Source organism: Pimephales promelas, chromosome 7, assembly GCF_988280905.1.
Source record: "Pimephales promelas chromosome 7, fPimPro1.hap1.1, whole genome shotgun sequence".
Classification (NCBI taxonomy): Eukaryota; Metazoa; Chordata; class Actinopteri; order Cypriniformes; family Leuciscidae; genus Pimephales; species Pimephales promelas.
The window spans coordinates 6,043,783-6,062,210 of NC_142775.1; the positions used below are offsets into that span (position 1 = coordinate 6,043,783).

The following is an 18,428-nucleotide window of genomic DNA, read 5'->3' on the forward strand; positions in this document are numbered from 1 at the left end:
GTCTTGGCGCTCATTGAAATACATAGAACAATCATGCCGAAAAGTTGCTGTGTCGTTTTCTGTACCACCAATAAACTAACAAATTATAAATTGAAGTTCTATCCTCCTTTCTTACATACATACAGAACCGAATAGGAGGACAAAATGGCAAAATTAATCATATCTTATTAGATTACTGTGTGAGTAGAGGTCCCTGTGTGATATAGTAGATGTTTAACTCGTTATTAGGCAGTGGGCCAGATTTGCCAGTTACATCTCTTACGAAAAAGAACTATAGTAATCCTATGGCTGTTAGTATTCTATTGTAGTGTATACTTATAGTATTATATAATAGTATTCCTATAGGATTAACGTTACTATAATATTTTGTCCTAAAATACTACAAGATTCCTTTAGTTGTTTTTCATAAGGGATGTCTCAGTCACATTAGCGTTAGCTGAAGGTTATCAGACTGCAGTCTGTGGGAATTTGGATAACTGTCAGCAAAGTCCCTCAACTTCGTAGCTACTACTTATCACAGTTTTACAAAAGGATTAATAGTTTGGAGTGAAGCATACAATTGGGTTTTATGGACTTATAGTAACTTAGGCTATACGCAAGTTGATTGAGTTAGTTGCCGGTAGCTTCCGCGATGTCTTACCTGGAGATTCAACCAGATAATAATAGTCTGGAAACGACACCTCCGGCCATTTGGTTGGGTCATTGACCCAGTTTTTAATTAAATAAGGGCAATCATAACCTATTACAGTTCATAATGTACCATTGCCGGTCGGCAGGCATAAATGACACGCAATATGACATTTTTGTCATTCAAATAGCCTAGCCTACATTGGTCGCGCTGCTTTCCCCCACGCAGACCACGGCCCCCAACTTTGCGGACTGTATGTAATGTATCCACTTTGTCATCAAAGTTCCCCACTTTTTAAAATGAGTCGTTTGCTGGGGCAGGTGTCAATAAAAGCTTTATTGGACTAATAAGGACGTTTTCAGTTCTGAAACTTACAGGATATTTTTATAATACGATGACCTAGATGTCAAAAGCTCAAGAAAAATTTGATTTCTCAGTTCATCACCCCTTTAAGGTGTTTGAATATTGTTACAGCCCTTAATCGATTAAGCGGGACGGACCTATAGCGACAGCGTCAGGCCGGCGGCAAAAAGAAGCCGTGCGGATATTTTTTGCTATCTGGGTCTAGTTCAGCTCGTTTCAAATTCTCCAATAGACAAAGGACCGAACATATTAGAAATTACAGACAATCGGGGTAGCGTTTCTGGTGTTGACACACCATAGTTTTAATAAGAGAGGTCTTGAGAGTTGAGTAAACAATAAATCATAAATTAATCAAAATAAGTAGGCCTAACACAGGTAGGGTTGTGCCTAATTTCGACCCCCTGCCAAATTATTACCCCCCTCGTTGAAGTCAGTACCTGATTGCCTAATCCCAACCCCGCCCCTAATCTTAACCCCTCCCCCACAACTAATCCTAAACCTACCAATACTAGGGGGGTAATAATTTGGCGGGGGTCGAAATTCGGCACAACACCGGTAAAGGAAAAACAGAATACCCCGACTACACCGCGGCTGGCTGACTGCAGTCAAGCCAGCCTCCAGTTCGAAATGAGCAGTCAAACTAGCCGCCCCTATATGTCTCTATGCGCTTATACACTAGCTATTACGGTAAGAACGTCAACCTTTCTGAAACTGAAAACATTGATCTTCCAGCGAAGGCTATTTAATTTATTCCGTCCGTCCGTCCGTCTATCTGTCTGTCCGTCTGTCTGTCTGTCTATCTATCTATTCTGCCTATAACTATATAACTATATTCTATCTATCTATAACATTCTGATGTTATTTTACAGAATAAGAGCCCCCCGTTTTGTCCATACATTCAAAAAATCATAAAAATAAAAGTCCTAGCTTCCACAGACCAATTCCTTCTCAGATGGAGAGTACACCTTCTCAAGGTGTCCCCTGCAAAGTTTCAGGACATTCTGATGTTGTTTTACGAAATAAGAGCCCTCCAAATCTTATATATTTCCTGTTTTGTCCACGCATTCAGAAAATCATAAAAATAAAAGTCCTAGCTTCCACAGACCAATTCCACCTCAGATGGAGAGGACACCTCCTCAAGGTGTCCCCTGCAAAGTTTCAGGACATTCTGATGTTGTTTTACAAAATAAGAGCCCCCCAAATTTCATATATTACCGGTTTTGTCCATGCATTCAGAAAATCATAAAAATAAAAGTCCTAGCTTCCACAGACCAATTCCACCTCAGATGGAGAGTACACCTTCTCAAGGTGTCCCCTGCAAAGTTTCAGGACATTCTGATGTTGTTTTCCAAAATAAAAGCCCCCCAAAACTAATATATCACCTGTTTTGTTCATACATTCAGAAAATCATAAAAATAAAAGTCCTAGCTTCCACAGACCAATTCCACCTCAGATGGAGAGTACACCTTCTCAAGGTGTCCCCTGCAAAGTTTTAGGACATTATGATGTTGTTTTACAAAATAAAAGCCTCCCAAAACTCATACCTGTTTTGTCCATACATTCAAAAAATCATAAAAATAAAAGTCCTAGCTTCCACAGACCAATTCCACCTCATATGGAGAGGACACCTTCTCAAGGTGTCCCCTGCAAAGTTTCAGGACATTTTGATGTTGGTTTACAAAATAAGAGCCCTCCAAATCTCATATATCACCTGTTTTGTCCATACATTCAGAAAATCATAAAAATAAAAGTCCTAGCTTCCACAGGCCAATTCCTTCTCAGATGGAGAGTACACCTTCTCAAGGTGTCCCTTGCAAAGTTTCAGGACATTCTGATGTTGTTTTACAAAATAAGAGCCCTCCAAATCTCATATATCACCTGTTTTGTCCATACATTCAGAAAATCATAAAAATAAAAGTCCTAGCTTCCACAGGCCAATTCCTTCTCAGATGGAGAGTACACCTTCTCAAGGTGTCCCCTGCAAAGTTTCAGGACATTCCGATGTTGTTTTACAAAATAAGAGCCCTCCAAATCTCATATATCACCTGTTTTGTCCATACATTCAGAAAATCATAAAAATAAAAGTCCTAGATTCCACAGGCCAATTCCTTCTCAGATGGAGAGTACACCTTCTCAAGGTGTCCCTTGCAAAGTTTCAGGACATTCTGATGTTGCTTTCCAAAATAAAAGCCCCCCAAATCTCATATAGTACCTGTTTTGTCAATACATTCAGAAAATCATAAAAATAAAAGTCCTAGCTTCCACAGACCAATTCCACCTCAGATGGAGAGGACACCTGCTCAGGGTGTCCCCCGTAAAGTTTCAGGACATTCTGATGTTGTTTTACAAAATAAGAGCCCCCCAAATCTAATATAGTAACTGTTTTGTCCATACATTCAGAAAATCATACAAAATAAAAGTCCTGAAACTTTGCAGGGGACACCTTGAGAAGGTGTCCTCTCCATCTGAGGTGGAATTGGCCTGTGGAAGCTAGGACTTTTATTTTTATGATTTTCTGAATGTATGGAGACAACAGGCATAATATATGAGTTTTGGGGGGCTTTTATTTTGTAAAACAACATCAGAATGTCCTGAAACTTTGCAGTGGACACCTTGAGAAGGTGTCCTCTCCATCTGAGAAGGAATTGGCCTGTGGAAGCTAGGACTTTTATTTTTATGATTTTCTGAATGTATGGACAAAACAGGGGGCTCTTATTTTGTAAAACAACATCAGAATGTCTATATGACATTCTGAATGTCTAATGATAGATAGATAGATAGATAGATAGATAGATAGATAGATAGATAGATAGATAGATAGATAGATAGATAGATAGATAGATAGATAGATAGACAGACAGACGGACGGACGGACGGACGGACGGACGGATGGACGGAATAACTGAAATCGCTTTTGCTGGAAGATCAATGTTTTCAGTTTCAGAAAGGTTGAGAGGTTGACGGTCTTACCGTAATAGCTAGTGTATAAGCGCATAAAGAAATATAGGGGCGGCTAGTTTGACTGCTCATTTTGAACTGGAGGCTGGCTTGACTGCAGTGCTGGCTGGATGAGCGTCCAGCAAGCGTCTGTAAGCTGCCAGTCGGATCACGGCCATTTGATTGGTTTAATCGCGACAACAGTACCCAAAACACCAATAATACACAAGAATGAAGGCATGACATTATATTCATAATAAGAATTTTTTTTATTTCCTTTCAGCGAGAGTGTCAGGCAACGCGTTATATTCGCTGATCACCCGCGGCTGACTGGATGAGGCCAGCAGCGTCTGTAAACTGCCAGTCTGATCACGGCCATTTGACTATTAAATTGGGATCCTACTACTAATAACAATAATTTCAACAGATACATAATAAATGAGCTATAAAGGGAGGAACACAAAACACAAAAACTGTCAAAAATCAATGGTTTCTGAAACTTGCCAAAGGCAGACTGACAGACAGACAACCACTGGCAGCTGCCAGTCAGCCAGTTGAAGATTGAACCCCCACTCGGAAAACCTGTAGCGGATTAGCGGAATCAGCGGAGCGGTGGGGGTGGGAAGAGGGGCACCTCAGTCGATGAGGGCAGAGGGGCAGTGGCTCTAGCCACCAAGCCACCCCCCTGTGCACGGCCCTGCTAGCCAGGTTAAAATCCCTGTTGATGGAGCATGTTGTAACACTGTATAACAATGAACGATGCGGCTATGACGTTAGATAATTCACATTAATAATTAATGCATTCTATTGAGAAATCATGAGAAACAGGTGAAAAAATACTGAGAGTTCAATGTTAAGCAAAGAAATGTAAAGCATTCTGGCTCCTCTATTTGTGTGGAGGTAAAATACTCTGAACCCCCGAGTGGATTTACACAAACTGAGAAAGTCGAGGTGTGCACACCTCTGTACATCTACCAATCACTACAATTTATATTCAATGTATAAACACTTACATATAGATCAGGGATAGGAATGAGATTCGATTTTGGTTAGATTTTTCAGGTAATCTTTTCATATGTTTAATATTTGCCTGATTGCTGTTAATACACACATGTGTATTTGTGTAGTTTAATATTTGTCCTGTTTTTAAGAATTTTGTATTTTTTTGTTCTTTGAAACAACAACAACAACAACAACAACAAAAAAGACACATTATCTTCTGCATCTCTCTCTTCTGCTTCTTGCTCCAATGGCACAATAAAATGGTATAGTACTAGACTCTGTGTTCTTCCTAACCAGACATTTTAAGCACGAAGCCAATGGTTTCCAGTCCAGAACAATGTCACAATTTTCCCCACGCATATTGGGATTTATAAAAAAAGAAATTGAAATGTAAAATTAAATAAAGGAATAAATATGTTTTTTTCTAATAAAAAAATACTGTTTGCAAACACTAAAGTACAAATAACCTACATGGCATGCCACCAGACTGTAATAACTGTAAAATATAGCAATAAGTTAACAAAAAGGTTACGTTATTTTTGCTGTTTTCTTTTAATGAAGAATTTTAGCAGTTTACTTTTTGAAGAAAACAATCGCGTTTTAGACATTCGGTTATTTTGTTCCTCGCCGGCACCCGTCAGTCGCGCCTCCTCCACATCCGCGCACCCGGAAACTGATCAGTGCAACAAAAGCATCGCTTTCTGCAGGCAATAAACTCCACCAGGTCTGTTCACATCCACAACATGCTTTCAGATAAGAGAAAACATTCCAGTAGTATGTTTATAATACAAGTCAACTGTTTATCCTTCAGTATGTCACTTTTAAATGTGTTGGGTGTAGTCCAGCGGTAGGTTTCTACTGGGGCTGCTACTGTGAATCAGATGGCAGTAACACACATTAAAGTCCTCTGTTTTTTGTATATATATATATATATATATATATAGTTTGTGTGTTTGTTGGTATGTATGGTTGTTGTTTGTTGTTTCTGCTGTGAGAAGGCAGAAGTTAATCTCATTCGGATTACTGACAGGAACGTTAGATAAATCCGCTTTAAAATGGATTACAGTAAATGTTTATGTGTACACAGACTTGAAATCGATTATTGAACTTTCAGTTTTGTAGTGCCTAAACAAACAATTATATTATTATCATTATTAATACATGATATTACGATGCCATGAGTTGTCTCTGCTCTCTTTGCTACACTCCAAAAATGCTGATAATGTTAGACTTGGACAGTTAACTATTATGCATTAATATATAGTTGATTCATAATTGTCATTTTGTTGTATAAACACATTCAAATGCAGTGTCATTTAAAACATTAGAACATTGTTCATAGTTAATGTGATGGACGTCACCTGTGTGAACTTGAGGAGAAATGACTAAATATATTCACCAAAATTCAGGAAGAACAATATCATTCTGAGAAAAGATCAGTATGTTTTGCCACTTAAGATCATACAGGATGTTGGTTAAAAGAAGTTCGTTCTCTTATGCTGAAATTACAAAAATGATCTTGTGTGATTCTATGTTTAAAGTGTTGAGTTTAACAGTGGTTTTATTGTGCTGTGAAACTCCTCCTAAGATCACGAGCTGTGGTGTGATGTTTCTGGATCAGGACTCATGGATCAGTCCTGAAGTCTCCAGTGGAAATTGGCCTGGTTTCTGGACTAAACTAGTCCGTTTCAAGTGCATGTTTTAATGTGGTCATTCAGAGTGGTGTGTGGAGAGAGTCAGATTACACACACACACACGACTCCTGTAAATCTGTCTGAAGAGCCTGAGACGAGACTAGGCGAAGGAAGAATGTCTCTTTCTTTCCCTCAGCGCCTTATGCTTGGTCAACTGCTAGTCAATGTTTTAAAGCCTACTACATCATATTTGATACACAATTCTATAACATGTAGCCTATAGCCAGGTTAGTTGATAATTCATACTTTTTATCAAGTATAACCGCCCCAGGTTGTTTACGCATGTCTTTTTGTCGTGAAATCTTTATTCATTTTATGAATAACATTTATGTTGTTAGTAATATATAAGATGAACATTTGCTTGATTATCCATACATATTTTCTGTACATCAGTATGATACATCAGGCTTTTGAGGATTTATTTGTTCATCTTTCAATCATCATTGTATTGCATTGCATTATATCCCCCCCCCCCCCTCCTAATAAAAACAACAGAGCTTCGATCTTAAAACTGAGCATTGGAATATCATCTTACTAAGACATTATTTTAATAGCAGATATAGAGTGACGACTAGTATTATAAGCGTTTTATGTAAGTAGTCTGCTTATAAAGATCTCATTGATTTGCATTACAATCAGAATTTCACTTTGCTGGCCATATCAATATTTAACAGCATAACATTTCACATTTTTGCTGTTTTCCTCCTCGATAGTGAGCTTCATATTCTCACTATATCAAACCTAAAAAAAAACGTATGTGGTCAAATATGATACTCAACAAAACTAAATATGCAAACTATTTTTTTATGTAAATTATGTAAAGGTTTAATATACAGAAAAGGCTGAGACTAGGTCTTTTTGACATTGTCTCTCTAAATAATTGAACATTATACAGAAAAACCTTGTTTAACATGACATATATTCTTTCTTTTCTTTGTGTGTGTGTGAAGCATCATGTCGGATAAAAGTGAGCTGAAGGCCGAGCTTGAGCGAAAGAAACAACGCTTGGCTCAGATTAGAGAGGAGAAGAAGAGAAAGGAGGAGGAACGCAAGAAAAAAGAGGTACAGACTTTTTACTTGCATTAAAGGGATAGTTATTTTAGTCATTAAGGGATGCCATTATTTGCTCTCCCTCAAGTTGTTCCAAACCTGTATAAATTTCTCTATGTCAGTAACCAAACAGTTGGACCCCATTGACTTCCATAGTATGGTGAAAAAAACATTGGAAGTCAATGGGGTCCAACTGTCTGGTTACCCATATTCTTCAAAATATCTTCTTTTGTGATCCACAGAAGAAAGAAATGTATACAGGTTTGAAACAACTTGAGGGTGAGTAAGTGAGGACAGTGAACTATCCCTTTAATATACCACAATAAGTTCCACTTTATGTGCATTCATTCACACACAAGAATGCGACTCAATACTGTCCAGCATGCCAGAGGTCTGTTGCTGTAAGATGTGTCTGTGAAACAGCTTGTCTTTAGTGTGCATAGTATGCTTTTATACTATACTGTGCATAACTGCGATAAAAACAATAATCCACATATACTCTGTTAAAGGTACAATATGTAGGATTTTTGCAGTAAAATATCCAAAAACCGCTAGGCCAATGTTATATATTTTGTTTAGTTGATTACTTACAATATCCCAAATGTTTCAAACTGTTTGAAATCATTTTAACCAAGGAAACGGGGACGTGTGAGTCGGGGCGAGGAGTCGCCAGTCAATGACGTCATATCCGCGTTACCCTCGGTTTCCGCTCGTACTGCCATAGTAACCATGGCGACAGACCTCATGCTGTTGTTTTGTTCAAACATTTTAGCAGACTTTAAGACAAAAAGAGGACTAAAACGAGGATCAATATCGTTTTGGAGATGTCGAGAGCTCCACGTCCGCGACTAACTTCGACTTGACAGAGACACGAGTGTTGCATGTACTTTATTAGACAGATGAGCAAATATAACATAAAACTAATCAATGTTATTTAGTTCAACATGATGAAATGTTAGAATATGATCTGCATGTTATTCTAATGTTGGTCTAGCTTACTTAGTCTCGCACAGCCAACACACAACCTAACTAACAACATCCAACACACTCAAATGCCATTTAGTGTGATAATGTAACTGTTAACCCTCTGGGGTTGTTCGGCCCAAATGGACCCGAACAATTTAAATACATTTTTTTTTTAAATCAGTTTCCTCGGAATGATCCGAAATTTGGTGACTTTGTTGGTATTTGAACACCCAAAAAAATTGGGGACAGGATGTGAATAGTCTAAGTGGTTGTAAAAAAAATAGTCACACTTGGGTGGACCCGCATGGAAAATGAATGGGAAATTGGCAAAAATGTGAAAATACTGAGTTTTTTTGTGCGTACAATCTACAAATCAGCCACGATCTTGAAAAAATGCTCAACAGTGAAGGGGTGAATCTATAAAACATCAAGAGTGCAAAACAGACACATCCACACACACACACACACACACACACACACACACACACAAACACACTTTTATACACAAACACACCAAAAAATTCAGATTATACATGTGTTTTGCATTTTTAAAATGCTCAGTTTGTCCACCAGATGGCATCCATCTCATTTCAAAAATTGCTTTTATGAGGCCTAGCCTTGACTCTAAAATGAAATACAGCTTTAAAAAAAAAAAAAAAAAAATGTAAATATTTTTTCTATTATGTTCAATGGGGGGAAATTTTGTCATAATTATTGCATTAATACTAATTATAAAAAAAAATATTTTTGAAATTTTCTCAAAACACCAAAAAAGAAAAGAAAAAATATTATAAAAAAACGAGTAAAAAAAAAAATCATGATTTTTTTTTTAAAAATATGAATCCCGCCCTTTTGGTCCATTTGGACCCGAACACCCCGAGTGTGACTCTGAAACGAACAACCCCAGAGGGTTAAAGCAGCGCTGCATTATCTGAAGTGTCATTCGTCTAATAAACAGACCTGTGTGAGTAATTCAGCACTTGTTTGTAGTTCGGTAGAATGAAATGTCCTTATTCTTTTATATCCGCGAGACTCGCGTTGCGTGTGGCTCTGGTATACGTCTAGCAATCGCACCCTGCTTCACACCACAGTCATGTTAAAAACATCACTGTATTCACTCATCCATAAAAGATCCATCAGCTTGACGACAAAATCCATAATTCCACTTAATGCGGAATATCCGTCATTAATATACGCCTTTGTTTTTGTAAGAGGTTAGCGACCCCTGGTGGCGAGAAATCCTACATACTGTACCTTTAACATGTCATATTAATATGAAGCAATGTTGTTCAAGAAATGAATCCGCCACAATCTTCAGCACTATTTGCATATTTTCAAGCACATTACATGAGTAAAAAAAGTTTGGACGGTGTTAGTTTGCAGTTATTGATCAACTTAAATTTCCCATAAAAAAGAGAAATGTTTATCTTACTATAACTTTAACAGGGTTGAGCTTGATTAATGCAGGCAACACTACAATTTGTGTCAAAATTGAGTATGCTGTAGGATGGTTCCTGGCGGAAGAGTCAGATTGCTGTTTTTTTGTGCTTTGAGAAAAATAGAAAGTTAGTTTTTGAAGGAAGTGTTTGATTGAGTGTGTTTGTGTCAGGCTGAGCTGAAGAAGGTGGCCGTCCCACAGCAGGATGACTCAGACCTGGAGAAGAAGCGCAGAGAGGCGGATGCCCTTCTGCAGAGTATGGGCATCACGTCAGACACACCTGCGGGTACGTGTGTGTGTGTGTGTCAGTTTCACACAGCATGTCCTTCAGATTCACCTGTCCTTAGATATCAAACTCTAAATGCTATCAGTGAGACGACAATGTTCATTCGTCCCAATGTTCAATAATAATAACACATTTTTGGTATATTATTATAGTGATGTAATGATTCGATTCATATTATTGTGATATTCCAAGTAAAAGGTTAACAAAAAATGTAATGTTGATTAAAATGCTAAATTTGTTGTTACATTATGTGTGTAAATGAACAGGCTTTTGGACTTGGACAATAGAGACACCACAATAACAATATTCAGTGATTCTGAAGCTGAAAATACTGAATTATTTTAGACGAATATGCTTGTGTTGTCACTGACTAGAGATATATCAAATAAATGTCGGCCACTTTTCACTGCTAACATCAGACATTTGGCATTATCTGGACCACTAATATTCCCCCCAGTGGATTATTATACATTATATTCAACATTATATATAGTGTTTTAATGTCTAAAACTCTGAAAACTTTTTTCTCACTCAGTCATTTTTATACACAATACATATTGTCACTATCCACGATACGTATTGTTGCATTTTTGTATTGTGGCACGATATATTGTTACACCCCTAATATTATTAGGCCACAATTTATCCTACAAGTGCAGTCACATTATCAGATATTTAGCCGAATTTTACGGGCAAAGCAAATCCATTGTCCATTATGAGTACTTTTAGCACCACTTACTCATAGATGACTTCTAAAGTCAGTCGCTTTATATTGTTCAGCGCAGCAAATTCATCCAATGCAAAACCCATGAGTTTCTTCTAATGCATCCATCACGTGAAATTCCATATTGGATTGATTTTTTTTTTTCAAATATGAAGTTTTAACAGTGACATGTTTTAGTTTTTACTAGGGCTGTCAAACGATTAATCACGATTAATCGCATCCAAAATAAAAGTTTGTGTTTACATAATATATGTGGGTGCACTGTGTATAATTATTTTATATATATATAAATACACACACATGCTTGTATATATTTAAGAAATATTTTCATGTATATAGATTTATATATAATGTATATTACATATAAATATAAATATTTTATATATAAATAAGATTTTTTTCTTAAATATACAAGCATGTGTGTGTATTTATATATATATATATATATATATATATATATATATATATACAAAATAATTATACACAGTGCACCCACATATATTATGTAAACACAAACTTTTATTTTGGATAATCACGATTAATCGTTTGACAGCCCTAGTTTTTACCCCCATTTTACCCCTAAAAAAGGAAATAAGTACATAAATAAAAAATAAAGAATAATTATGTGCATAAATGGTGCACAATATAAAATAATATTTCTAAAATCTGCATGTATAAAAGGAAAATAATTATAAATAACACATGCACACATGTACTCATATTTTATATGACGTAACTATAGTTGTAATTTGTCATATTTATTGCTGTAATGTTTAATCATGTTTTGTGAGGTGACCTTGAGTGTCCAAAAAGGCGCCTATATAAATAAACTGTATTATGCACAGATCAATAAAGGGTTGAGTCAAAGAAATATATAGTTAGACTTTATTGAAATAGTAGGTAGCAACACAGAGATATAGGCCATATTTGAAAGTGTCCTTTCTCTTTTTTGTAACACATTCTGAGTCAGAGACCCCAATTTTGTCACATATAGATTCATATGAAGATGATTTCAATTCGGCCCTGAAATTATGCTTGTTCAAATTTAAATGTGACTGCATCCCAATATATTAAAAATCTCTGCAAGTTCCTATGAGTGTGCACTAGATGAAGAAACCCCTGTAGTGAGCTTCATAGATTGAACACAAGGGGGCAGAAGTGCACCACGGTAGTTTTGATGGTGTCTCTTGCAATTTCATCAAGCACTCACATTTTCTGAATATTTGTCATTTTAATTAAGAATATTGTTCAAACGAAATTAATGTTGACAATCGTGGGTCAAATGTTTGCTCAGACTAATAATCATTTAACAGATATCTATATCCATTTAAAAATTAATCCTTTTTTTATTTATTGTGTGTGTGTGCAGTTGCAGTATTACAACATCCACTAAAAAATCACCAAAACACTAGTATATTACAAGACATTGAGCAAAAAGGCATTTTATTGAACTGAACCGAACCTTCAACAATGCAGATGAAAGTATGTTGATGTGTTTTTCTCTTCCTTTAGTTCCTGCACCCGTGTCTCCCACGGCCAAATCTGTGGGAACTCCTAGTGAGGCCGGGAGCCAAGACTCAGGAGAAGGGGTCACCGGACCAAGGTATTATCTCTCTCTCTCTATATATATATAATAGATGTATATGTCATGTGGCAGCGGAGAGGTGTGAGGCCTTAACATCACATGAAGGACGAAGTGTCCGGGTTGTTGTGTCTGTGCTGTGCAGGTCTGAGCAGGTTGGGAAAGCTTCTTCAGAATACGTGTCTGTCATTAGCTGTTTTCAGCTTTAACTTCAAAGAGAATTCACTGCTGGAAAAGCCCTGAGAAGAGCGAAGCAAAACATGAAACATCAGCTGTGTTCTGACACCCATCTAGTCTGCGTTTGAGAGTGTCATAGATGGGCTCTTAATGCAAAGGCTGATCCAAAATGATGATGGGGATGTGGCCGTCTATATCTACAGAGAAGGCAATCCCAGAATGCACTGCGAAAAGCTCCGATCAGTGATAATAGTATAGAGTATAGGTTTTTAGATGTACTTTCAATTTTGAAAGTTTGGCAAAAAAAATGTAGGAAATGATCTCTGTGACCAACAAAAGTTTATGATTTTTTTATACGTTTTCTTCATCACGATAATCCTCACAATTGTCGTTTATGAATTTTGAAACCTCAAAACAAACAGCAGAAGTGAAAAGCTAAACATGTGCTATAAACGAACCACACACAACTTTTGCTGATAATTCACTCACCCCCATGTCATCCAAGATGTCCATGTCTTTCTTTCTTCAGTCGAAAAGAAATTAAAGTTTTTGATGAAAACATTCCAGGATTTTCTCCATATAATGGACTTCAATGGGAACCAAACGGCTCAAGGTCCAAAAGACACTTTCAGTGCAGCTTCAAAGGCCTTTAAACGATTCCAGACGATCAAGCGAAACGAGCAGTCTTTAAAAAAAACAAAACAAAGTTTAAGTTTTAAAAGCTCAAATGCTCGACTCGCTCTGTTCTGTGATGCGCGTTCGTGACTCTCCTGTTCGAACTCATTCATCAAAATGAATTAATCTTTTAGAGTCATTTGGTTCATTCAACGAACGAAATGAACGAATTGACTCGGAAAAAGATTTGTTCATTTTGATAAACGAGTTCGAACAGGAGAGTCACGAACGCGCATCACAGAACAGAGCGAGTCGAGCATTTGAGCTTATAAACTTAAACTTTGTTGTTAGTTTTTTTAAAATTACCGATCCTTTAGCTAGATAAGACCCTTATTCATCGTCTGGAATCGTTTAAAGCCCTTTGAAGCTGCACTGAAACTCTCATTTGTACCTTGAACCGTTTGGTTCCCATTGAAGTCCATTATATGGAGAAAATCCTGGAATGTTTTCATCAAAAACCTTCATTTCTTTTCGACTGAAGAAAGAAATACATGGCCATCTTGGATGACATGGGGGTGAGTAAATTATCAGCAAAATAAAAGTGAACTACTGGTACTCCTTTAAGATCACGGCAACTTTTTATTATTAAAAACATTTTCTCTGAAAGTTTGAGTTATAATAGTTTGCAAGAGCTCGATTATAAACAAACTGTGGGAAGGCCGTGAAAGCGAATGGATAGAAGTTTTCTAGTCCTTTTAGACACTTGTTAGGAGTATTTAAAAAAATCACATATTACTGATGTATTTTATGTCATAGAAAATAAACATAAAAATGTAAATCCAAGACCCTGTTTAACCAAAAACCTGTTAAAAAAAAAAAAACTTAGCATTTTTTTAATCTTTTGCCTATAATGTTTCTCAGCCTTACATTATATCTGTTAGGTGTCAGCTGGGAATTATCAGAACCAGATTCAAGTTTAGGGTTACAAAAATCTGGTTGTAAAACAATATTGCCACAATTCATTATTGATAGTCAAAAAAATAGAGGGGAAACTGGAAAATATTTTGCAGTGGGGAAAAAACTCGAACACGCATTTCCCACAATGCTTTTCTGAGGCGCATGAGCTAAGCACTAGGCCATGGCTCCAGCTAGTGAAACTATGAATATAGAAATAGATTTAAATGCTGGAATAAGACCTGCGGGAGCAGTGAAGAGCTGCCGTGGAGAGTGTTTAACCCCTGATTACAGCAGAAGCTCTCACACACACACACACACAGATGCCCCCGGGGCTCCGTGTCTACTCATATCCCGCACCACTTCACCACTTCCTACACACATGCAGGTCATGTTACCAAATTCTCCCTCATCACAGTCATACTCCCTCTTACACACTCATGACCACACACAGGTTGTGCTTCCGCTGACGTGGGTCGGGTTAGTGTCAGGATCTGGACGGATTTCGTTGCCTTTTTAAAGTCAGCATGAAATAAATATGAACCCTATCTATTTTCTAAATGCATATTTTAGATATGCACTTATTGTGAACCATTCATTTATGCATATTTCTTTTTTCAATATGCTTTGACATCATAATGTCCATGACTGGACCTTCCAGTGAAAACAACACACTTCTTTCTGGTGATGAATGCAGGATTTCTCCAATCATTCAGGCCCTGTTTACAGCTGCGTCTTGGTCGATCGGATCACAAGTGGACGACGCTAAATACAGGAGTAAACGGGTCTAAAATATTTTAAGCTTGTCCACCGAAAACACATTCGCCCGGATTGCTTTCGTAGTGTAAACGCTCATGTGATCGAATGTGTTCAAACAGACACTAAACACCGTCTGATCTAATGATGAACATTATGGGAAGATCTCTAGCCGGACGGGGTTTAAACTTTGTCGGCGGGAGACCCAAGTTTGGTTTGAAGATGAAAAACGCACCAAACACAATGTTCTCTCAACACACACTCACAGCGTTCGGCTGGTCTTGCGTCTATCAGAGCAGAAACTAAAGCTGATGATCTCCGTATGTTTTTCTGTCGTCTCTGGTTGTGTTCATATCATATGTTCATATGTACACAGAACAGAGCAAGGCGAGCATTTGAGCTTATAAAACTTAAACTTTGTTATTTATTTATTAAATGAGCGATCGTTTCGCTTGATAAGACCCTTACTCATCATCTGGAATCATTTAAAGCCCTTTGAACAGTTTGCAGTTTGCACTGAAAGTGTCTTTTGGACCTTGAACCGTTTGGTTCCCATTGAAGTCCATTATATGGAGAAAAATCCTGGAATGTTTTCATCAAAAACCTTAATTTCCTTTCGACTGAAGAAAGAAAGACATGGACATCTTGGATGACATGGGGGTGAGTAAATTATCAGCAAATTTTTTTTGAAAAGTGAACTACTCCTTTAATTACGATTATTCAAACTATAGTTTGACTGGTAGCTCTTTATTTTACAGTCCTGTTCCCCATCTACAAACTATGTGCTACTTATAGTAATTGCAATAATAACTAGGTACTAACTCTGAACCTACCCCTAAACCTAACCTTAACCCATGTAGTTACTTTATATTACCAGTACCTTCTTAGGCAAGTACACTTTAAGTACACATACTAAAAAATAAAGTGCAACTGATTGCTTTATAGTGTCTCTATCAATTAGAATAACGACCTCAATTCCTGCTATAAAGCGTATGTGTTCATGTTTTTACTCACGTTTGACCGCAACGAACTGAACTGAAGAAATTGTACACGTCAAAGAAGGCGGAGCCTCAGAGCCACACGCTACCGTTACGTCATCGCCACGGACTAACGGTGTTTATCGGCCGCAACAAACTTTTCTGTAAAGTTCACTTTCAAACTCCAGAAACGAACTTCAAAAAAAGTTAGCTTTGGCCTGATTTTGTTGGAAATGACGTCACGCCAGTTCGGGGTCTTAATGGAGTGGAGAAATCACAATGTCTTTTTCTATCAAAAATGGCCCAAAATAATCTCTCGATTCGCATCAGTCTGTTGTTCTTTTTAGAGATGAAGGATATTTCATGCCCCACTGTCTTAATAGAAGAACGACTTTAGTGTCAGACCCTGCACTGAGCGAACACAACACATTATACACCAGATACATTTTCAGTGTATTTTCATGAATAGCTAAACTAAAAAGAAAATCTTTCATCATAATGTAAACACCTCTTGTGCTGCTTTTCCTTTTTGGCTTGTGTCACTGCCGTATATAGTGAGAATATCCTGTTTAACTCAAGGTGGCAGATTTCATTTCATAGAGTTTAGAGAGGTCTCAGACCCCTAAAACTAACCAATTGGGATAACCCCAAATCTTCACAGGTATTTATCACCTGCTGGGTAGACCTTAAGACAGTTATTTGGGTGACAGACAGCTTTTTGGCTGAACATTGCACCAATTTAGCGACCAAATAATATGCACTAGTGCATCTGGTCACATGAAAACATGAGTTTGATAGCTTATGACAATGATGTTTATGACAACTGTCATTAAGTGTCATTCGCTCAATAATGACATTTTGAATGCAAATGTGAAATTGTTTGAGATGTCTTTGCTATGACACCTTGACATTACTAAGACAACACAACCTGTCATAACATGACATAACAGATTAATTATCAAACTTAAGAAACCACTTAGCTTTACAATTGACAATACATTACTAATTGACTGTCATGAGGCCATTATAACCTTTTAAAGACAAATTCAATGTTTACCACTGTAAAAATTAGTCATGACACAGTTATAATGGCTTCATGACAGCCAATGTCAAAACCAACCACATGAGAGTTATAATGTAATGTTAACCCATAAAGCTAGGTGGTTTCTTAAGTTTGATCATTAATCTGCTATGTCATGTTTATGACAGGTTGTGTTGTCTTAGTAATGTCAAGTTATCATGACAAAGACACCGACAGGTTGTGATGTATCGGTTTATGTCAAGACATCTCAAAGAATGTCATATTTGCATTAAAAATGTCATAATTGAGCGAATGACACTTAATGACAGTTGTCACAAACATGCATAAAACATGTCATGTCATTATTAGAGCCAGACCGATATATCGGCAGGCCGATATTATCGGATGATATTAGGCATTTTATAAAATATCGGTATCGGCAGTTATAATGGCCGATAAATGAATATTTCAATAATAAAATAAAAACGGGCGAATCACACTTCAACCATGTCATGAGTGTTGGAGTTGTATAGTTTGTCCACCAGAGGGCACTCTCGTGTATAACGTGCCACACATCCTGCAACAGGCAGAGAGAACCAGTTATGCATTATCATATTATTTTAGTTAAAACTCATAATTAACTACAAATGTTAGGGAAATCTGATAATATTTTGTTGCTCGTTTCTGAAAAAAAATAAAATAATAATATCGGCCGATATATCGGATTTTAAAACCAACAAATATTTGTATCGGTATCGGCCTTCAAAATCCTTTATCAGTCGGGCTCTAGTCATGATTATGAAGGTGTCATGTCAGTCTTAAGCATGCCCTTTCAAGTAAAGTGTTACCTAAAATTCTCATATTTATAGTAAATCTATGATGGTGTCATTTAAAGGGTTAGTTCACCCAAAACTGAAAATTAAGTCATTAATTACTCACCCCCATGCTGTACCAACCCCGTAAGACCTTCGTTCGTCTTCGGAACACAAATGAAGATATTTTTGATTAAATTTGAGAGCTGTATAACTACCACATTGGCTCCTAAGGGACTGCCTCTTGACGGCCCAGAAAGTCAATGAAGAAAATGTTTAAATATCCCAAGTGACTACCGTGGCTCAACTATATGTTTATCAAGCGACGAGAATACTTTTTGTGTGAAAAAACAAACAAAAATAACGAGTTTATTCGACTATTTCTTTTCTTCCTTGTAGGCCAGAAACGAGACTTCCTTAGATTTCCACGACGCATGCGCGAGATT

The 18,428-nt window shown here is 37.1% G+C and overlaps 1 protein-coding gene across 2 annotated transcripts in view; it reads left to right on the plus strand.

Annotated features, from left to right (window-relative positions):
- The first annotated feature begins 5,561 nt into the window (after window positions 1–5,561).
- Window positions 5,562–18,428, plus strand: part of dync1i2a (dynein, cytoplasmic 1, intermediate chain 2a) — a 54,764-nt gene continuing 41,897 nt past the window's right edge. For both annotated transcript variants that reach the window (XM_039647257.2, XM_039647258.2), the window contains exons 1-4: window positions 5,562–5,654; window positions 7,575–7,686; window positions 10,250–10,364; window positions 12,601–12,691. In XM_039647257.2, the coding sequence (XP_039503191.1) occupies window positions 7,579–7,686; window positions 10,250–10,364; window positions 12,601–12,691 (314 nt within the window). In that variant the 5' untranslated portion in view covers window positions 5,562–5,654; window positions 7,575–7,578. The remainder of the gene's footprint in view (window positions 5,655–7,574; window positions 7,687–10,249; window positions 10,365–12,600; window positions 12,692–18,428) is intronic.